Below are 24,424 nucleotides of genomic sequence, written 5' to 3' on the forward strand. Positions count from 1 at the left end.
TGGCTCTTTCTTAGCTGGTCACCTATATTATTGAAACCAGTCTCAATTCTGATGGTCCTTCTGCCTTCCGTCTCGCAGATATGTGCAACCTGTACCAGCAGCGTATCCTTTTTCTAACAGTGGCCCTTCCTCTCTGTGGACTACACCTTGCCGTGGTGGAGAGGCTTGTGTACTCCAATGAACCTGAGAGCTATGCCGGCGGGGATTTTATATCCCTGGCAAGTTTAACTAAGCCAGACAGGTCAAAGGTGAGTAGGCAGACAAAGCGGACATTATGACTATTTGACAGAAATGGTGGCCATCTTGAAAATGGTGGCCGTCCTGAATTTTTGAGTGGCACATACCTTTTTCCAAAAGAGTGTTCCTTGAAGAGTATTTCTGCCTAATTTTATGCTTGCATCACCATTTGAACAATTGAAATAATTAATATTCGACAGGAACGGTGGCCATCTTTAAAAATGGTGGCCATCTTGAATTTTTGAGGGACAAGCATCTTTTTCCATTAACATGTCCTTTAGAGAGTATTTGGATCAAATTTTATGCTTGGATCACTGTTTGAATAATTGATATAATAAGCATTGAATAGCAATGGCGGCAATCTTGAAAAATGGCCGCCATATTGAATTTTTGAGTGGCCAACGCCTTTTTCCAAAATAGTGGCCCTTAGAGAGTTTCTGTGCCAAATTTCATGCTTGTATACCAAAGTGAACGATGTTTTTACTAATCTGCTGCACTAACTATAATTTTGCAAATACTGCTGTTATTGTAGTTTTTTTTACAAACTACAACAGTAGTTTTTTGTAAGAGTTTTTTTAGGCGAGAATGTAGGCTAGTTGTTTAAACTTTAAATATATGGTTTGATTTAAAACAGGGTTCACCAATCTCGGTCCTGGAGGGCCGCTGTCCCTGCAGAGTTTAGCTCCAACCAGCTCCAACACACCTGTTTGAAAGTTTCTAGTATGCCTAGTGAGACCTTGATTAGCTGGTTCAGGTGTGTTTAATTGGGGATGGAGCTAAACTCTGCAGGACAGCGGCCCTCCAGGACCGAGATTGGTGAACCCTGATTTAAAAGATAGCGCCTATTTGAAAATTTGCTTTAATGTTTTCGGAGATGTGAGCTCAACACTCATGTACCCATTGGAGAACAGCCTTACCTTGACCATTTCTTCTGGAAATTGCCGCTGGCTTGGATGTCTATAGTGGTTTAACATAAGATATAATTAATTTTGGGTATATCTAACAGGCGATCTTTGGTCTATAGGTTTATAAGTTTATATTTTTATAGAACTTTAATGTTGTGTCTTTGAACTGTTGTATAAACACAATATCACACTCGTAGTCTGTATATCATCATTATATATCTGATATAGAGCGAAATCGCACTTCTTCTTGGGTGAAAACTTTTGAACTGGATGAAGATATGTACATTTCTCTTGTTTTTGTTTAAAGATCATATTTTTTCCATGTACTGCCCTTCAGAGGCTACAGAAGATAATGGCATATTTCCCAGAAGACAAAATAAGTAAAAATTTTCCCTGATCTTCAAATTCAAAAAGTTTACACCCGCTGGTTTTAAATGCATATATATAAATCTTTATTGGTTATTAAACAAACCAATAAGGATATATATATATATGTGTTTGACCCCCTTTCGCCTTCAGAACTGCCTTAATTCTACGTGGCATTGATTCAACAAGGTGCTGAAAGCATTCTTTAGAAATGTTGGCCCATATTGATAGGATAGCATCTTGCAGTTGATGGAGATTTGTGGGATGCACATCCAGGGCACGAAGCTCCCGTTCCACCACATCCCAAAGATGCTCTATTGGGTTGAGATCTGGTGACTGTGGGGGCCATTTTAGTACAGTGAACTCATTGTCATGTTCAAGAAACCAATTTGAAATGATTCGAGCTTTGTGACATGGTGCATTATCCTGCTGGAAGTAGCCATCAGAGGATGGGTACATGGTGGTCATAAAGGGATGGACATGGTCAGAAACAATGCTCAGGTAGGCCGTGGCATTTAAACGATGCCCAATTGGCACTAAGGGGCCTAAATAAAGTGTGCCAAGATAACATCCCCCACACCATTACACCACCACCACCAGCCTGCACAGTGGTAACAAGGCATGATGGATCCATGTTCTCATTCTGTTTACGCCAAATTCTGACTCTACCATCTGAATGTCTCAACAGAAATCGAGACTCATCAGACCAGGCAACATTTTTCCAGTCTTCAACTGTCCAATTTTGGTGAGCTTGTGCAAATTGTAGCCTCTTTTTCCAATTTGTAGTGGAGATGAGTGGTACCCGGTGGGGTCTTCTGCTGTTGTAGCCCATCCGCCTCAAGGTTGTGCATGTTGTGGCTTCACAAATGTTTTGCTGCATACCTCGGTTGTAACGAGTGGTTATTTCAGTTAAAGTTGCTCTTCTATCAGCTTGAATCAGTCGGCCCATTCTCCTCTGACCTCTAGCATCAACAAGGCATTTTCGCCCACAGGACTGCCGCATACTGGATGTTTTTCCCTTTTCACACCATTCTTTGTAAACCCTAGAAATGGTTGTGCGTGAAAATCCCAGTAACTGAGCAGATTGTGAAATACTCAGACCGGCCCGTCTGGCACCAACAACCATGCCACGCTCAAAATTGCTTAAATCACCTTTCTTTCCCATTCTGACATTCAGTTTGGAGTTCAGGAGATTGTCTTGACCAGGACCACACCCCTAAATGCATTGAAGCAACTGCCATGTGATTGGTTGATTAGATAATTGCATTAATGAGAAATTGAACAGGTGTTCCTAATAATCCTTTAGGTGAGTGTGTGTATATATATATATATATATATATATATAATCTAGGGTGATTTTCCCTTATATCCTTAATCGTCATGTTAAATCGACTTAAATCCTAATTTTAAAGGTAGGGTAGGCAATTGCGGAGAGGCTAGCAATATCAAAATAGCTGTGAAAGCATGAGATCCCACCCTCCCTTCAGAGCGCTCTCTAAAGCCACGCCTCCTTCAAAACACATGAACACCCACAGCAGAGTATGCAAAGCGTCACGAGAGACATACATTAATAATAAACACATAACAAGCACATAACATCACAATAATAATAAACATAAACAATTTACAGAGCTCTGACTTGTACCACCTGACTGCTGCAGATTCATTTCGGTGTTGATAGTGTTGACATAGAAACGCATAAATCCGAGACTGAGGACGTGAACAGCTTCGAGTAGAACGTCATGGGTTGCCATCTCGTAATTATGGTGACGACATGGCGTGAATGCCTCATAAGTAGGCTTGGGTATCGAGTATCGAGTATCGACTGGAACCGGGACTAGCTTTGCGATTTTCCCGGAATCGTTCAAAAGTTTAAATTTCGATTCCTAGTTTCGATTCCGCCGACCGGAAGAAGCAGCCGCTGTCTAAGTAACCAATTTGATAATTTCTAGCCCTAGTCTGAAATGAAGTAACTACCTAATCGATTTCAAACTGCCAAATGTTAACTCGCTGAACACTGACAGCTGTAGCCTACTTCCCCCACATTAGTTAAACATTTGTAAACTGTAACACGGCATGGTAAATGCGTGTATTACTAGGATTGGATTGTTATGCTAAACTGCGAACCGATACATTTTATGAGACGCTGTGTGAGTTGCCTTATTAACTCACACAGCGTCTCATGTATTCAGAGCAAACAACCCTGACGTTAAACCTTAAAAACGTACTTATATGATGTTTTCTTATTGTTCGGTATCTTGCGAGTTGCAACCATATTCTCTCGTCCTCTGCTCGTCCGTTTGAAAACTGCGCGCGATGCCGGCTTACGTAAAAAAAAAAATCATGAAAACACATACACATGCAGAGCTGCCAACTCTCACGCATTCACCGTGAGACACACGCGACACTTTAAACAAGCTCTCACGCCACACATTCATTTTCCCATGCACAAAATCGCGAAGCGCAGAGGACACGGAGACCGACAGACTAACCGATCATCTCTAGCTAATAGTAAAAAACAACAACACGAACACTGTTGAAAGATACAGTACAACTTACCGAAATGTATATTCCTCATACATAATATCGATCAATCAGTGTTTTTTATCAGCGTGAAGAGGTCAATAACATAGCTGGAGAACAATTATGTCATATTTACCTCAGGAAAGTCATTTAATGAACATAATATAGGCTATAGCACGCAGTTGGCAAGAAAAGAGCTAGAGAGTATTTTGCTAAATATGTGTAGGCTACTATATTACATTTTTTATATTTTTACTTATATCATTAAATAAAGTTGTTATTATAATAAAAAAAACGCATCATATTTCAATTGAGTTATTTTTAACCTTAAATAATACTGCCAGCTGCATAGGGCTCTCTGTATGTTTACAGCATTAGAGTTTTTTCTTGAGAAAAATTAAGGCCTATCTTGAGTAAATAATATTTATCCAAATGAGTCAATATTAAATCAAATCACAATAATTGAATTGAATTGAAATAATTAAAAAAAAAGAGTAGCTTACTAGAAATTGTACCATGTAAACATTGTAACATGTCACTAAACCTAATAAAATTCAGTTTAGTTACTAAAATGTTAGTGACAATCACAATAAACTTATTGTGATGCAAATTTTTTTATATTTCAATTGATGGAGAAGGTCAGACTATTTCCTTCAGAAAGACCGTTGGTTAGCTAGCTCATTTAAAATGTCCTAAAAAAAAATTGTTTAAAATAGATTTGATATTTATATTGTAGTTGAAAACAGCCCTGTGAGAAATTCATAGTAAAGTTCATAAAAAGTAAAAAGTTCATAGAATTAAAATTGATCTAAACTTTTTTGACCCTGCCTCTTAAAAGAATCGGAATCGAGAATCGTTAGGAACCGGAATCGAAACAAGGAATCGGAATCGGAATCGGAATCGTTCAAATTCAAACGATACCCAACCCTACTCATAAGCTCATTGTTTTGGTTCAGGAGGAAATGTAAATGGCTGCTGCTGTTTGTTTTTGGTGCTCAGTGGCTGTCTGTCCACAACTCTGCATAGCCTTATGGAACGCACTGATAATGTGCAATGTTTGCGCTAGCAAGGTGCGTGGGTGTATGTATGTTGACAGGAAGGTATAGGACATTGATTGGATGAAAATGTTTTGATCCTGGGACTTCCACAGAAGATATATGTACATGTTTTAATATTCTCTTCTTATATCACTTCTATTCAGGATGTGAAAAGAGTTTAAAACCAGTATAACAAAGAATGTTTATAAAACAAATTGCCTACCCTACCTTTAAACCTGATATTTTGAAGAAAAAAAAGGTCCTGGGGTGCATGCCCCTGGATCCCTTTAGGGGGGGTCACATCTTTGTCAGCTTTTTCCACCCCTGATGAGTTTACATCCCTGCAAATGAGCGAGTGCAGGAAGAGTAAGGATTTCTCATCCACTCTGTCACTCATGACTGCTGAAACTGTTTCTTTGTTCTCAATATTCGGGTATTGATTGCTGCTTCTTTGTAAGCTTTAATTTCACTCTTTTGCTAATCCTTGCAGAGTGGAAGTCTTTGATGATGAGGACACCACTGTTCCTGTGAATGCTGAGAATGTTAAGTCTGGTTTTGGGACATGTGTCAGAGGAAAGTTCAGCTATGCTGTTAATGACTTGACACATCAATAGGTAGATCCTTTTGGACTAAGAGCTCCAAGCAAGTGACTCTAGTTAGTTGCACTCAACGGCTGCCTATCCAAGAGCTAATCAGCTTTTAAAGGATCTTTTCAGTTCTCTGAAGTATTACTGTTTTTTTTTTTCCTAGATTAAGTGTTTTTGATCTGGTCCCTGAAGATCTCCATCTCTCGATTTGTAGTGGTGCGTCTGCCATTTTGTAGTTTCACTCTTTCTCAGTTGTTTCTGCCATCTGGCCTTCCTTCACCGACTTGACCAGATTTGTCATTCCAGTCGCACACTTCTCTCCACTAGTTTTAGGTACTTCATAGAGAGCCCACTTCTCTCTCTCTCTCTCTCTCTCTCTCTCTCTCTCTCTCTCTCTCTCTCTCTCTCTTTCTCTTTCTCTCTCTCTCTCTCTCTCTCTCCCTTTTTTTCTCTCTCTCTCTCTCTCTCTCTCTCTCTTTCTCTTTCTCTCTCTCTCTCTCTCTCTCTCTCTCTCCCTTTTTTTTTTCTTTCTCCCCAAAGTCTGCTTCTGTTGTCCTATCAAGTGTAACTCTGGGCCCTGATAGAGCAATTAAAGGAGCCTCCCTCCCCACCTTTGGTAATGAGGCCTGGCGCGTTTCTCACTCTATAACCCTTTAGTCTCCCCTAATGGGACATCATTATTGTCAAAGAAACAATGTAAATGGAAATGAACATGCTCATTAGGTCCCTGCACAGAGAACCCTTCAGCAGCATGCCGTGTGTGCTCCTCCTCACGATTCAGCCCGTGTCCCCTGCTAGATTTTGGAGAGTGTGTCGGCTGATGTTTGTGTGTTCATACGTGAAGGGCTATTGCTCATCTTTGGCTTTTGATAATTAAAAACTTGGCTATTGTGTTGATAAAAGATGTTTTCTAATGTTTTATTGTTTTCTTTCTGTCTTCAACAGGGCCCCAGGTCTCTGTCTCCAGGTGGTGGCAACAGTGATGGAGCAGACAGTCAAGAGCAAAGGATTCAGCGGCTGCAGGAATTACTTGTGCTTAAGGTGAACACCAAATACTTACTTTATTCTGTTACTGTGATTCTCTTATCTTCTCTTTGGACACCTCTTAGGAGATTTATGTCCTTATGTCAACGTTTGAGTGACAATCTCCTGCTTCCTTAGACATAGAAAAAGCACATGTGCATAAGGTGTGCAATGTTGTCATACAACAAAATAAAAAAACTATTGTTTACAAAAATTAAATAAAAAAGTTATATAAAATTAAATATAAAAAAAACATGTTAAATAACATTTTAATGTAATTGGGAAAAAAATGAAACTAAACTACAATACAGTTTTAATGGCTCCAAAATGATTAGAAAAACAATTATATGTAATTAAATAATTCAAAAAAATATTATGACCTGCATGAAGCATCAAAATGCCAGTAGATAGTGATAACACTAGCCTGTTCTTAGAAACTAAATGCTGTTAAATTATATAATTTAGTACATTAACTTTGGCTGTGCTAAAATTAAGTTAAAATAAAACAAAAAAAACAACAACATTAAAACATTGAACATTGTAAATACAAATACAAATACAAATAAAACGTAATGAAAAAGCTAATTCTAAATTCAAAATCATAATCTGAGACACTGTCCGCTCTTTGACATATCAGTGAATAATAACGTGTATTTGCATATGTGTGTGTCTGTCTGTTAAAGTTTCGGCATGAAGGAGCTCATAGCAGGTAGAGTCAGATGTTATCCTCTGACCGCTACCCTCTATCTGACCTCCATCCTTCATCATCCACACGCACACACACATTGACTGTCTGCAGAGGCAATGAGGCAGCGGGAGAGAAGGCTGCTGAAGAACTCGCGCTCTTCACTAAACCAATCATCCATGTCTCTCTTTTGACTTTTCATGCCTCTCTCTCTTACCCTGTTCTCTTCTCTGCTGCCCTCTTCTTCATTCCTGCATTTCCCTCCTTTTAAATCTCAAGTAAACTAATCTAGTCTGTGTTTTTGTCTGTCAGATACTTCAGTTTGTAAGGCTCAGTGACAGTCAACGTTTCCAGCGGTGCGGAGTACTCATCCTCCAGTTCGTATAGATTTTTTTTTTGCCCAGGTGGATGCGTGCCGGGTACTTTAAACACCCCCCTGTATGCCGTGATGTCACTCAGACACGAAACATTGGTCACTCAATCTGAACAGGCCTTCATTAGCACTCTGCTTTGTTTCACTTCTCTGTCTCATTCTCTGTCTTTTTCGTTTAAAGGCTGACTGTCCTCTTGTGAATTTCTGAGCAGTAAATCCATACTTGTCACATTGGCAACTGGTCTGGGGCTGGCTTGTTCTCTTTGTCCTTGTTAATAATAACAGGGCTCAGGGCCCTGCATTTCCCGCCCAGCAGGGCTGCCGTGTCATAGCAGCGGTAAACAAGCTTTCCTCCCTTTCAGAAAGCCTTTCGACAAGTCTCCTGGCCCTGGCCACTCAAGCTGAAAGGTGCGCTTGCTGTCTCCGCCAGAGTTCGCCTTGGCTAAGGTCAGAATAATAGAGGGCCTTCTTGTCAGGAAAATCTATATGTTCACCCCTGAAAAGTCCCATATAATCTTTGGAGGAGATCCCCCCCTACCCTCCTTTTTTTTTTCTTTTTTTTTTTCTTTCTTCAAATAGCTGTGAGGCAAAGACCAATATTTACGGGCATTTGGGGAGCGACCCGGCTTACTGAGGCGTTCCTCCTGCTGTGGGGTTTAAGTGGTGGGAGAAGTCAGCCTTTTCCTATTGGCTGATGGGCGAAATGTCAGGCCACAATAATGCTACAGGTGCCAGGTTGGCGTGGAAACGCTTATCAGCGCCCGGTTCCCAGAGAAGTGATGAAAGAACATCCAGAAAGAAAAGCAAACTTTGTTAGTGATCTTTACACAAGGTACCAATGATATATTTACTTTGGTCATGCAACTTAAAGTGTATGCGAGTGTCTGATGACCCCTCTTTCTTTTTATCTCAGGTCACTAGCAAAGGAATTTAACCTTAAAAGGATGAGAATAATCAAAGAGGAATGTTAAATACATTAGAAATTATATAAACTGGAACGTTTTTTTTAAGGTGACTTGCATGAAGAATTTTGTGAAGTTATGGATAGTCGCAGTGAAACTAAAGTAGTGAATCTTTTCTTTCATATTGTGACCGTGAAACGGATTGTTTTTCTATCCATTTGTGGTTGATAGATTTTTGAGATGTGGGTGTTTTATTTAAAAGAGAATCTGTTGTCTCACCAGAAGGTAATGCCATTTTGACTAAAATGTAAAAAAACAACAACAACAATAAACAAGAAAGAAGTAAAGAAAAATATGCATGGATGATTCATTCATAAGATAAATAACATGCATTTGAGAATAGATAGGAGGATTTTTCATTTCATGCAGACCTTCACAAATAACTTCACAAATAACTTAATTGATTATTAAGGGGAATATAGGGAAATAATTAAGCCTACCCAAATCTTTTACACGTTTTCTTTCAGATACAGGTTTTACAGTTTGTTTGTTTTTTTCACACAAGTCACTTTTGTCATTAGCTACTTTAGTGACAAAATTAGCTGTATTCAATAGCAAACATGAATTTAGAGCAGTTTGGAGCCTACCTGTGCACTAAGTAAGCCCACTATGCTTTTTGATGTAAAATTATCACATTTTATTAAATAAACACTTCAGTTTTGATTCAGTTATGTTTTTCAGCGTAACTGATTAAATAAATGATAAAAGAAACTTATTGTAGCTTTAGTATTTTACATGTTAGCATGAATTTAACAATAAACAAACACAATTGATCTAAACTTATTTGGGTGCTTCCATACTCTTACCATGATCTATTCTTGTCTTGCCTTAAGTTAAGTCAAGTCAAGTCACCTTTATGTATATAGCGCTTTATACAGTACAGATTGTTTTAAATGATGATCAATGGTGCAAATAGAATTCAATTCTGCTGTAAAGCAGCTCTACAAATACAATAGTGTCAGTAGCTGCTTTTCCACTGTCGGGCTGAACGGTTCTCATTGCGTCACTGGTATGGTTACGTATGGAGTCAATATAATGCCACATAGTTTTGCAAAAGAATGAAGTATCGCAAAAGAAAATAAGTTTTACAAAACAAAAATAAAGTATTGAGAAATTTTTTTAAAAAAAAATAATGTTTTGCTCACAAAAACAAAAAACAATGCACATTTTAATGTTAGTGAAATAAAGGGAAACAATCATCTGTACATACTTGGAATCCACCTGCATGCCTCTGCTCTGCCATGGTGACTTGAACTGTTGTGATCTGCGTCTCCTGTTGATGACGTGACTTCGAGGGGTTTCTTGACTCCACCCCCACGTCAAAACAGCGCCATGAAGAGAAATGCAGAGAAAAGTGAAGTGCAAAGGAAAAACGGTATTGCGAGCACATACTTGACTGAAACGCAGAATAAAAGCAGCGTTGCAAATAACTTATATAGGTGTGAGTATGGAAAATATGTTGCAGATTACATATTTTTAAGATTAATAAACTGCAAATAAGATTACAGCTGTCATTGATTTTTGCAGTTAATTATATCTTTCTTTTTGCAGTACTTTATTTTATTTTGCAAATCTTTATTTTTCTTTGCAAAACTTTTTTTTTCTCAATACTTTTTTTCCCCTTTGCCATTCTTTATTTTTGTCAGCAAAACATTTTATTTATTTTTTTTGCTCAATACTTTATTTTTGTTTTGGAAAACTTATTTTCTTTTGCGATACTTTACTTTATTTTTTGCAAAACTATGTGGCATTATATTGACTCCATAGTTACAGTTTCATTTTCATTTTCCACTGTGGGGCTGATAGCGGCCGCTCTTTGGAATGTAATAGGTGGTTTGCAGTCACGTGGTTGTGATGACGCGCGAAATTCAGATGGAGGGCAGGAAGTGAAGAGCGGAATGGACGAGATGGAGTAAAGTCCGAACTGTATGAAGGTAAATCAGTAGCAAAACTCGAGAGCACGTAAATGTGAATTTGAGAACTTGTACAATAAATATTTGTACTTGTACATGAACATTTACACTCACAGCTCCAATGTGAAAACCTGTAAAATAAAAATCTGAAGTTGAATGTTGAAATTTGCACTTGCATACAATAGTCACAAACCTGTATTCTGAATTTGAAGCTGCAGACAAGTAGACACAAATGTGTAAAATGCCATTCACAGAAATACAACGACAGACACAAATTTGTAATATATATTTTGCGTTTAATCTTACGTTCACATTCGGGGTACTTCCTCAATTAGGCACTTACAACTTCTCAAGTCTGTCACTGCAGTTTCAAATTTCGCGCCTTGACTTTTGCTACTCTTTTCGCGATATATCAGATGCAAAACTAACTTGTGCACTTGAAACTGAGAGGCGGTGAGAGAGAAAGGGGGGCGGGAGGAGGGGGGGTCAAAGGAGTCGTTTTATTGGTTGGCAGCTAGCCAATGAAATGGGACTTCGATGATGTCACGAAACCCGTGTGCACTGAAACGTTAACATGGCTTAATGCATTAGACTGATATTAAAAGAAATAAACGATATTATCAAACTCAGTAAACACAATGCTTATAATGCATACTACAGAAAAGCAGATGAGCACAGAATATGACGAAAGAAAGCAAATGTGTGTTCAGTGCAAATAAACTTGCTGCCTGTGTTTTATTAATAATTTAACGAATTATGTTTTTTTTTATTTTTTTTTTTTTTTATTTTATTTTATAACTGTTGGTCCATTAAGCCTTATTAAGCGTTTTCTGTGGGAGGAAAACGTACAATTAAACTCGTTGCATCCATATTCAGAGCTCAATTGCTTTGCTTTATTTGTATGGTGTTTCCTGAGTTTGGTCTTTTAATACCACTGTCTCAATTAAACGCGTTGTGTTCATATTCTGTGCTCATCTGCTTTTCTGTAGTATGAAAACCAAGAAAACGCTTAAGGCTTAATGGACCAACAGTTATAAAATAAATAAAAAAACTAAAAAAACACATAATTCGTTAAATTATTAATAAAACACAGGCAGCAAGTTTATTTGCACTGAACACACATTTGCTTTCTTTCGTCATATTCTGTGCTCATCTGCTTTTCTGTAGTATGCATTATAAGCATTGTGTTTACTGAGTTTGATAATATCGTTTATTTCTTTTAATATCAGTCTAATGCATTAAGCCATGTTAGCGTTTCAGTGCACACGGGTTTCGTGACATCATCGAAGTCCCATTTCATTGGCTAGCTGCCAACCAATAAAACGACTCCTTTGACCCCCCCTCCTCCCGCCCCCCTTTCTCTCTCACCGCCTCTCAGTTTCAAGTGCACAAGTTAGTTTTGCATCTGATATATCGCGAAAAGAGTAGCAAAAGTCAAGGCGCGAAATTTGAAATTGCAGTGACAGATTTGAGAAGTTGCAAGTGCCTAATTGAGGAAGTACCGCGAATGTGAACATAAGATTAAACGCAAAATATATATTACAAGTTTGTGTCTGTCGTTGTATTTCTGTGAATGGCATTTTACACATTTGTGTCTACTTGTCTGCAGCTTCAAATTCAGAATACAGGTTTGTGACTATTGTATGCGAGTGCAAATTTCAACATTCAACTTCAGATTTTTATTTTACAGGTTTTCACATTGGAGCTGTGAGTGTAAATGTTCATGTACAAGTACAAATATTTATTGTACAAGTTCTCAAATTCACATTTACGTGCTCTCGAGTTTTGCTACTGATTTACCTTCATAGAACTGTACTACTTTAGACGCTATTACAAGAGAAAAATATAACAACAAATTTAAAGATATGTTGGACGTGATCCTTACGTTATGAAGAGGAGCGATTTTTCAACTGAATTGAAAGATTTGCCTGTAACGTTACGCTTGTCTTCAGTTAACTTACAGGGGTAACTTACAAACTCAAAGAAAAGAAGAAACAATTACTTTAACTTTACAAAGTTCGGAAAATGGTACGTTACACAAACATCCACATAAGTTGTATTAACTCACCTTTGACGAAATGATCACTGCACACACGGGCATTTTCCGATTCGCCTCCTCCCGACCGCAGACGTAGGTTTGCAAGCCATTTTTTCCGCCGTTTTTTGGTCAATTTCTTGCATTTGTCCCCCTTATGAACAACAACTTTTGCTACACGATAAAAACTCCTCGTGGTTTGATCGATTTGAGCAACCATAAACGACGCAAAACATCGGCATTTTGAGTTTGTTATAGTGCTTCCTAAATGTAACAAATCACTTCCTGCCCTCCATCTGCATTTCGCGCCATGGCAACGCAGTGACGTGACGTCATATGCAAACAAGCTATACAAACGCATCAGTCGTTGCCTTGGTGACGTGACGGTTTACTGATGATATGAGATGTAAATAGCCACCACGTTATGGAGAATGATCAGCTATTGCTTTTAATTGTATTATTGCTTTGTTTACCTCACTCAAATAGCACGCTTAACCAGCTACAGAGAAACTGGTAACCAGGCAACAGACAAGTGACCAATCCTGAGTGGCGACGTCACTTCATGGATTTTACCAGCACGGTTAGCTAACGGGCTAGAAATCCGGGCGAGAACGGTTTGTAATCGTGCCGTGGGACGCTTGACGCTCTTTTTAAAATATTTTTTACATATTTTAGTAATCATCATAAATTAGGTATCATTCAAAAGCTTACAAACTCAAAATTAATTATGTGAAATTGGATGTTGCAATACCATGGAAACGGTACTTTAAATTTGTTTAGCGGGCTCCTCCCCTAGTGGGCGGTGTCAGGTTTCATATTAGAAAATTTATTTTAACTACTTTATTATCAAAACCTTTTCTAATTTTGACAAAACACAAATCGTCGGAAAGGTCTGAGTCTCAAGGTTTCATATTTGATGACTATTTTGTGATAGAAGTGATATTTGGACAGAAATTTATTAATTTGTTGCAGAAGAATGCATAAAAAAAATCAATGGAATGTGGGTGACACCCGGTGGCTAATTTTGGTACAGCACCTAAACAAAATATCATAGGAACTTATATTTTTGTGGTATCAACTTCAAATTTGGAACACAACTTGGTTAGTTATATGGTTTTGATTTTATAGTAATTCTATAGTACAGTGTATTTTGTAAAATGTATATTTTGTATAAAATGGAAAATGTTTAATTTGTAAATTGCTGTTTAATTACTGTAAATTTGATTTACAGTAAATGTAATCTTCCATAACTTTTTCATACTTTCATTTTTTTAAGTGTTTTCACTTCAGATTACACTTCTGCAATAATCTGCTGAGTGTCTTCTTTAAAACAAGACCAAACTTAGGTCCATAGCATTCTTGAATTACAACCATTTAAGTTTGGATAGTGCATTTTCACATCTGTTCTCAAAAAGGGGGGTGATGGTTAAGGGGTAAAGTGTCCCCAACTAAGCAAGCCAGAGATGACACTGGCAAGGAACCCAAACTCAGCTGACAGAATGGAGAGAGAGAAAAAAAAACTTGGGAGAAACCAGGCTCAGTTGGGGGAACAGGTCTCTGGCCAAATAGACCAACATGGTGCGATTATGATTCTAGGCTACATCAGAAGTCAGATTGCAGATCCAGATAATATTTCATTCAACTTCTTCCGCTTGAAGGTTGGGATACAGCATGCTAGCATATGGTGGGAAGGAGGTGAAGCTGGCCATAGGGGTTTGCGCAAAGGACCTCTCTGGTTCTCGTGGTCTCGGGTGAGGGTCTGTGCTGATGGCTGTCATGTCGACGAGGTCTTTGCAGGGGATCTGTCTCTAGTGCTCGTCTAGTTGTCATGGTCTCCTCTGACATTCAGGGCTGTGCTGTGGTCATCTCTTGGTGCAGGTCCACCATCTGGTCTGGATATGGACCGGATCCGGCTGACTACTATAACCTCTGCATAAGAATGAGACAGACAGTCTAATATTAACGTAGATGCCATTCCTCTTGCCATGTAACAAGTACATATGATGTTGTGGGAATTGTTCCTGGTTCAGATTGACCTTATGCTGCCTAACAATACTTTAAGGAATTTGAATGATAGAAATGTGATAGTGTGTTATGTGTATGCTAGGTTAAAGAGATGGGTCTTTAATCTAGATTTAAACTGACAGAGTGCGTCTGCCTCCCGATCAATGCTAGGAAGACTTGTTCCAGAGTTTGGGTGCAAAATAGGAAAAGGATCTACCACCCGCAGTCGATTTTGATATTCTGCAGTAGGTATTATCAACTGGCCGGAATTAGTAGTAGTAGATAGTAGTAGAAAAACATCCGGCTTAAAAAATATTGCGATATAAAACATTTGCTTAAAGAGCACATATTGTGGCATTTAAAATGTTCCTAATATTGTTTTAGAAGTCCCCAACAACAGTTTTGCACGCATGCAATGACAAAAAACACTTTAGTTTTCTTATAATATGCATTTATTTTTACCTGTTTTGACCGCGATTCTCAAATGATTCGTTTAGTGAATCACTTTTCAAAACCCCGCCTTTACGTGACGCTAATCTGCGGTGATTGGTCCAATGACCCAGTCAAATGTTAGCTGTGTTTACAGAGATAATACTTATATTGTTTAACACGGAGTACAATGATGCTTTTATCAATTAAATTGTGTTATAATAATGATTATAGTGCACTGCTTTGTAGTTTGTAGTAAAAAAATTAAAAATAAGATAAGGAATTTAATGTTATGTTAGCGAGCATAGCCCAGAGTTCATATTGTAAAAGCACAATCAGTCTTTGTTTGCGTTATCCCGATGCATAAACATAACGTTTAAAAAAATAATTAAAAAAAATGCAGTACTACGAGGTATTACTCTATTATTTAAGACAACTCCGAAAACAACGACAAACACTTCACATATCTCAATACAATTGTCATTGAAGACCTAGAAGCTAAACGGTGCTTACACAACAAACAAAATAATTATTAAGCATGCTACATAAAACATAAAAGCAACAATTATTAATAACACTTACAGGTTGTGATACGGAGGAGGAAGCTGATGCAAATACACTTGGAACTGAACCTTCCTTCAATATCAGCCAGCTCACGAATCCAAGTTTGATTGCATTTAAGTTGGTAAAGCAATCATCTTCAAAATGGCGCGAACAAAGCACAAGGCTCGGACTATACTTCTGTGGTATATAGTTGTATATATGAATTGTAGCCACTTAGGGGCCGATCACACCTGACGCGTTTTTCTGGTTCGAAAACGCGAGGTGCACAGCACTTTACATTACACAGAACGAGCAGTGTGCTGCGTTTTTTATGTTGCTAGGCAACCAGGGGCGGTTCTAGAGGCGGGACCACAGGGGCCCTGGCCCCTGCTAAAATCTGATTGGCCCCCGTTCCTAGGGGAGGGGGGAAAAATCGATTCTTAGATGCATCGCGATGCGGACGTGGACGATTCTGAATCGATTCACAAATGTCAAAAATCGATTTCTAAAAAAAAATATATATATTTTTTCCTAATAACGTAATATTGAAGGAATGCAAAAGGCGGAACTCTAAAGCGGACGTGCAGTGCGCGGACAGTCTGTGGCGCGCACATAACAGAGTGCACATAACAGACGCATGATGGCTGAGCGCCAAATCCGAACGGCACCCTCTTCATTAAAAGCTAACGTATGTAAAACTGGCAATTTCATTGTGACCTATTTAGTATTTTTTGTATGAGAGCTGCTTTCTGTATTGTTTAGTTTTCACCTCAATATGCTGTAAACCGATCTGTTATACGCACGTTACTGCCCTCAACACTCACAGTGTGTATCAGTGCAATGCCAGTCACACAAAGTTACATTTTGACTGTGCTCTCTGCAGATGTTCATTCACTGTATAAGCTGTTTTTGATTGTGGTATACAGCAAACATTTCAAGTCATAACTCTTTATTATTTAGTTGTGTATATTAAAGAGCAGCTTTGTATATTCAGAAAATGCGTAAGTCCACAAGCATTATATGAGAGCTGCTGGTAGCCTACATAATTCTATATTTTTGAACGAAAACGGTTTGTGAATTTGCTACAGCAAAATGTTTTTTTTTTTGTCTGAAGGATTATATTTCTCATTGGAAATAACAGGAGGATGTTGGTTAGAAGTCTATTATTAAATGCTAGAGATTCAGAATATGCTGAAGTGTGTATTAATTTACTACAAGTATGCTGCTAGTACAGGCACACCTTTATTTTCCTGTTGGTTCTTTGGTTGGGACATATGCTGGCAAATGTAACCTTACAGTTGACTTGCCAAATCACTTCCATTTGTTTTATTAATAAAATTTATATAGGAAGTATTGGAAGTAAGTTCGTTATGGGTCATCATAAATACTTGGCTTTTAAAGTACCAAGTAGTAAAAAAAAAAAAAAATCGTTAATAATCTATAATCGCTACCCTCTGAATCGTAATCGAATCGAATCGTGAGGTGCCTAGAGATTCCCACCCATCAATCGTCGACGAGAAGAGATGATTTCCACAGATGCAATTCCACCCCCAAACAATTAAAAATAATTTACTTTTTATAAGCGACGACATGATTATGAAACTTGAAAGGTGGAATTCAAAAAGAAGTGCATTGTGTCCTTTATGCACAGTATAAATAAATGAAAAAAATCATTACGAACTTTACTGGCTCATAATTTTTTATTAGAGCGTTTGAAAAAGGAATGACTGCCGAAATGTATTTGCACCGTACTGAATAAATGATTTTGTGTGCTTGAATGTACCCTGTATTTGGCCCCTGAATGTAACAAGTGGCCCCTTAATGGCCCGTTACAGAAAAATCCTAGAACCGCCACTGTAGGCAACTAATGATACAGCTGTCCTGTCAGTCAAGTAAACGTCAAATCAGCCTTTTATTACCTTTATTTCCTTTATTTACTTTCTGTTAACATTGTGGTAGTTACGGTTCGTGAAGTCGTTAAGCTCCTGGTAACCCGCGAGAGCACCACAAGTTTATCCTCTATCATCGCACTCTACTGGCGTTCAAGCAACTGTCGCTTTCATCACTTAAACGGAAGGCCCGCCTCTCACTTCATTCGATTGGACAGTGGAAAAAAACGCGATGACGTCGGGCGCTTTTTCCGCTCGGAGTTGCTTTTTTTTCAACTTCAAAAACGCGAGGCGCAGCAGGCGCATAAACAGCGCGCAAAACGCTCGCTGCCATAGGAAACCAATTGAAAATAGGCGCCTCTCACTGCAAAAAACGCGTCAGGTGTGATCGCCCCCTTAGTCTTCAAATGCTCCTCCTTGGGCAGATGAAAAAAGTTTGTTTTTGAGTCGCACTTCAGAACACAGCGTCTCGTTGCCATGACGTTTTCACTGGCGTCTTGGAGCGCAATAAGTGGGCGTATCGTATTCAAATAACTTGACAAGTTGACATCATCTAGTCAGAGAAAAAGCTTCGGTCTTCTAACGATTCATAAAAATGACTCAGAGTCGACTCTTACTTTTGAAAGACAATAACTTTTTATACGGTGCACATTCATATTTAAAACTTTGCAGGATGTTTTTGTTCACTTAGATCTATGTTACACACTACATGAAAGGTAAATTTCGAAATTCCATGATAGGTGCTCTTTAATAATAAATCATTTCCACTCTGTTCTTAGTGAATTTGTGTTTAAAATTAATTTCTTTTCGCAAGGAGAACTGTTGAAGAAAATTAAATAAAACTCAGTTTTAAGCTCATGGTAAAGGGGGCCATTCTGGTGGTGATTGTAGAATGATAAATACATGTTGATGTCACATAGCAGTGTAGGCCTTTTTTCATAAGTGCAAATATTTCGCTTTCTTTTTTGTGTTATTGCCTGAGTAGACGCATTTCATTATGATTTATTATAATCCGAACTTAATCCTTATAATTAAGGTTTAATTTCCTTATAACATTTGTAGCACTGTTTTTAAACCTGTAGTCAAGCTAGCTATATATATATATATATATATATATATATATATATAGGGCTGCAACAAACGATTATTTTGATAATCGATTAATCTAACGATTATTAGAACGATTAATCGACTAATCATTGATTATTTCACCGACTAATCAGTAAGTTTGGAACGATTATTCAGCTTTTTCAATTAGTTAAAACACTGAGTTGTACATTGTTGTAAAGTTTTCTTTCATCGAAGCAGAGACCAGGAGACAGTTGGGATCGCGTTCAATGGAAGTTATTCTTTATTGAGAACTCCGCTGTACGTTGCTGTAGTACTTCCAACATGATCTAACTCTAATACAGTATGCATTGTAGTTATATACATTCCAAGGGGGAGGGATTACATAGAGGTGGAGACTCTGAACAAAGCATGCAAATGAAGTAGGAACACACCCTACTCTGAGAGCACTACCAATCCAATTGAATCAGCATAACTATTCAAATGCTGATACTGGCCAGGAACTCCGGTTCCAAGGGCCATCCCAGAGCCATTAAAGACAAAAGGTGTCTTACAATAGAGAAAACAGGTCTGGCAGAAACTGTTGATACCATTATCCTAACCTAACCTTAAAATGCTAACTTCAATGTACTCAACTTTTACTGTTGCAAACTAAATTAAACATTTAATAAATTTGTAATCCAACAACATATTCTAACTATAATATATATAAAAAAGAAAATCATTTCAGCTTTTGAAATGGTTTTTAATGAACTTTGAGCCAACTAAACAGGTCATTTTCAGATTTCTGTACAACTCAAATCACACACAAATGCTCTCTAAACATTGTTTAAATATTCTGTTCTCTTTCAATAGAAAAAAAAATAAACAAAAATGAATCAGCTGCATTACAGACAAACTTAATCTGCAAACAATTATTATAAGAACAAAATAAAATAAAAACTGACATGACAATTGAGCTGACAGAGACATTCTCATTCAACTTTTAATTTACAGTATGAAAAAGTAACTGACATGATATTCTTCATAACATCTCCTTCTGTAAGTCTTCATGAATATGGAACAAAATACAGGCAAGTGATAAGACTGTAATACCTAATAGTGTTACAATAATAAAAACAGCCCTGACTCCTAAGCTCGATCAAGCTTTATTTTATAAAAAAATAAATCATCACATTACTGTAATTATATTATTATTGTTAATTTTATTGCTATTATTAGTAGTATTGCATTCTCTAATAAAGAGATTTACTACTAGTTATTTAGCTCCAGCTGGAGAACATTCACCTCTCACCGGCTCCTCTTGTTTCCTCTTTAAGTGCTTTAACATGCATGTTGTGCTCCCATGAAAAGCAAGTTCCGCCTTGTATGTATTACATGCGACAGCATTCTTGGTTTGAAGTTTTGTGAAACTTTCACACACCTTGCTAGTTCGCAGTGACCAACCGTCCCGCTTTGCGTTATACCGCACAGCATTTTCACCCCTTGTCCCGCACGTCACATATTGAGAATATGTCCTGTTTTTTCTTTTATTTATTGGTTTTTAATACTCATATTAAGAAAACGTGCATGCGTTCTTTTGCCTTTTTAAGAAAGCATTTTATTTATTCTTTTTGCGGTGTAGTTTTTCACTTATATTTAACAGCGCTTCGTCAGAAGTACAAACACAACAGCCTTTTTTTAAATCCTATCCAGTGGTTGAAAAGAAAGGAGAAGTAAACACGGTCACTAGTAGGTTGTGACAGCTGTCAATCAAAATGTGGACCGGTGATTCGTTCCATGTGTTTCCTGTCAGAAAACAAATGGATAATTCGGTCAATTAAAATTAACTTAATTGTTAAATAACTAAATAATTAATAATTAATTAAATTAAACTATTTAATTTAACAGAATTTATCAACTTGTTGCCTGCTGTGGTTGTTTTAATTCACATCCTTTCTAAAAATATGTAAGTTTTTGGTTTAATATATTCTTAATATATAAGACTGTCAATGATCTAATTTCATGTTGTTTTATATTTTATTTGTTCATTGTTTATTTTGTTGGATTTTAATTGGACTTGGTCAGAACTGTTTATAAAATAGTTATCTGCATGATGCCTGCTGCCTTTGGGCTCAGTGATGTTGAATTTAAATGACATGTCAAATAAAGACTTATGTTACATTGTGATGTAGGCTAATGGTGTTTTCTGGAAGGGACTAAAAGAACAAATAATTTTTATCAGCTGAAAGGCAGAATTCAAATGTTTTTATTAAGTTAGACATTATAATAATAATAAAAAAATAGCAAAAAAGTCCATCTTTAAAGATAATCAGTCTGAAGGGTGCAGAAACACAGGGGTGGTTTATGTTTTAGTGTTGGTAAAATGTCCCACATTGTCCCACACATACTTATAATCGTCCCACATTTGGTTTGTTTGATGGTGGTGGTCACCCTATTTGCAGTCCGTCATAATCGGTCATAATTCGCGCTGTGTTTTCTTCTACCGCAATACCATTTGTAACGGCTGCATTACACTCTAGCGCTACAGCGCCGTAGCGGTCAAATCGCGATATTTCAGGCCCTTACATTTAGGTCATGTGAGATCAAACGACTACTCGACAACAAGATATTTTGTCGACAATTTTTTATTGTCGACGTTATATATATATATAATATATATATATATATATATATATTTTATTGTTTTTCATGTATGTCTAAAATCAAGGATTAAAAAAATAATTAGTTCATTCTGAGCAAAAATACGGTAAGGTCATGCGGTTCTAGAGTTTCAAGGTTTCCTGAGGCTGGTTATAACGAAATAAAAAGTACTGCTTCATTTATTTAGAAACAAAAGTCATTTTAAAATGTTATTTGTATATTTTCATTTTCATTTTATTAGTCTACAGCAAAAGTACAACACTCCCAATGTTATAACTGAGCTGCCAACGGTGCAAACTCCTGATGGGAGCTGTGATATTCAAAGCGCTATTATTTCTTTATCCACTAGCAACAAAACTATATTATATATAATTAAATTGTATATATAAAATTATTTTATTTACAGTTATCATGTTTGTTTTTTGTTTTTTTTTTATTCATTATGTATTATTTATTTTATTATTTAAATCAATAAATATTCAGAAACACAGGTGCAGTTACAGAGCTGCCACCATGTTCTTTTCTGTTTAACTTTTATTAGTCTCCTCTGAACAGTGGATGTTGAAATATGTCTGCCACTTGAACTCCAAGAAGCATTTATGTGGGCTGTAATCCGAGGTGCTGTAAATCGGCGGTTTCTGAGGCTGGTAATTTTAATAAACGTATCCTCTGCAACAGAGGTAGCTCTTGGTCTTCCTTTCCTGGGATGGTCCTCATGAGAGCCAGTTTCATCATAGCGTTTGATGTTTTTGGTGACTGCACTTGGGGATACATTCAAAGTTCTTAAGATTTTTCGAATTGACTGACCTTCATTTCCTAAAGTAATGATGGACTGTCTTTTCTCTTTACCTAACTAGTGTTTCTCGCCATAATATGGATTTGTACAGTAGTTGTTGTAGCACTAATAGGGCTATTGACTCTATAGCCACCCTTCCTCTGCACAAGACAACTGATGGTCTAAAGCACATTAAGAAGGCAAGAAACTTTTATTAGACTGCAGATCAAATAGAAGAATACTTGATAACATTATTTTTAAAGAAATCACTGCCTATTCGGAATTTATAGGATGCAGTTTCTTTCTTTTTTTTTTTCTTCTTTTTTTTGTCTGTAAAACAGCATAAATAGCATAAAATAGCAGTCAGCACCAAACAACAGGCAAACTCTGCTCTCTTATAAACAGCACAGCCAGCATTTTGTTAGTTTTTGTTCTTTGAACTGCTTTAATCCCCATCAAAAATAGGCTGTAGGCTGACTACTATAGAAAATATCACATCCATGCCCTTGCATGTGTGTATGTGGAATGAAAATAGACAACCAGCATCTTATCTGTAATACCTTTAAAGTTTACTTAACTAATTGCATAGTATCAAAAATGCATAAAAAATAAAGATGTGTATGGTAACTTAAGGGGCTATGTAAAATTTATTTGGCGACTTCCTAGGTCTATCATTTAAAATAAACATCTTTCAATGTTATATTATTTGTGTGTATATATAATTGTATATATAATTCTCTCTCTCTCTCTCTCTCTCTCTCTATATATATATATATATATATATATATATATGAATTATACATTCAGTTATTTGCTGAATTGAATAAATTACTTAAATATTTAAAAGTGTTAACTGTAATATTACACAGCAAAATAACTTACAAAGGTTTAAATTCATCACAATTATTTAATGAACGAAGCACACAAAAAATGTATTACAAAGCCCTAAAACAGACAATTAATCGGCATTATTGTCAAAGCCCTAAAACTGACAATTAATTAGCATAATTAATAATTATTTTTCAGACAATCAATCTTCAGCCAAATTTCATAATTGTATACAATGTTTAATAATGAGGCAATGCAGTGTTTACAGAAGAAAGTCTTAAAGTCTTTTCTAAAACTGGGCCCAGTTTGTCGCCACAGCAAAAATAACGTAAAAATGTCTGATGTTCATTGATAAAAAATAAATAAAAAAAACATTCTAAATGCATTATATTCAGTTATAGCTCTTTATATGTGGTTCAGTGTATTCTTAAGTTACTGGAAGTATGAGGAACAATAGAGGTCATTATAAGCCTATTTGACAAATAAAAGTGATATTTTGGTTATTATAATATTTTTTGTATATAGATGCATATGAAATCTCTCTTTTTAAATACTTAATATTGTTTTTAAATTCCAAGAAAATAAATATTTGGTTGCATTTGTTTTACACTTACAAATAATTTTTATCACCTGATTTTAGGGAAGAAAAAGTTTGTTCTGAGGGCTTTTGAACTGGAAAGTTTTTATATGAATACTACAATGTTTGCCAGACAGTAGCAATACATTATCCCAAATAAGTCAAGAACTTGACATTCAGTTGGCGCCACATGACAGTAGCAAACATCTGCATTTGCTTTTAAATAAACAATTTCTCTCATGCATTGTCTTTTTTAACATTTAAAAATAAAACAACCACTGGACATATAGGGTATGTGGGCTTAGGCTCACTTTATCATTTTGCCATTAGTTATGCAATATAATTAGATATTGCACATTAGATCATTACATACTGACAGTATACGCTAATGTCTAGGTCTCTGGAAAGAGATTTTGTTATTGCTGTTTATGTTCTGTGTGCTTGGTTGATTGGTCCGGTGGCTACATCTTCCCCTGGTGAGAAATGTTCCTAGAGTTTGCTATTGGAGCATAACCTCATTGTGCGGTTGGAAGTGGAACTCAGAATTTGATTGTATCTGGTATTGTTTGTACCTCACAGGCCTCACTCTGAACAAGGTGTGTCTGTTGAGAGCATACTTTTATTAAAAGCATACCCTTTCTGATGTGGAAGAGATTATAATATGGCACTTTTCCATCCCAGTGTTGTGATTGGCTGTTGACATCAGAAGTAGTCACACTGGGATGGCTCACCCTTCTTTCTCCATATGGAACTTATTTGCATAGTCTAAGGTACACCCCCAGAACAGTTTCTTTAAGGTTTTACTTATGTTTTCTTTCCAAAACACTTTCTAAACAATCTAGACATTGTAGAATGGATATTCTAACATCCAAGTCCAAACATGAGATGATGGTCGAATGGTCACCCATTCATTTGTGTATGTTTTGATAGGGGATCTTGTGTGAATTGTTGTGAGAAAAGCAGCAGGCACTAAGCATTTACTATTCTCTGAACGAACTTGATGTAGTTGTGCTGCAGTTTTA

At 36.8% G+C, this 24,424-nt stretch overlaps 1 protein-coding gene across 3 annotated transcripts in view; it reads left to right on the top strand.

The window, feature by feature from the left end:
• cntln (centlein, centrosomal protein) overlaps positions 1 to 24,424 on the top strand; it is a 221,931-nt gene that overhangs the window by 70,223 nt on the left and 127,284 nt on the right. For all 3 annotated transcript variants that reach the window (XM_084091411.1, XM_084091409.1, XM_084091410.1), the window contains exon 10: positions 6,601 to 6,696. In XM_084091411.1, the coding sequence (XP_083947537.1) occupies positions 6,601 to 6,696 (96 nt within the window). The remainder of the gene's footprint in view (positions 1 to 6,600; positions 6,697 to 24,424) is intronic.

Source organism: Abramis brama (assembly GCF_963993115.1).
Source record: "Abramis brama genome assembly, chromosome: 2".
In the NCBI taxonomy this organism is placed as follows: domain Eukaryota; kingdom Metazoa; phylum Chordata; class Actinopteri; order Cypriniformes; family Leuciscidae; genus Abramis; species Abramis brama.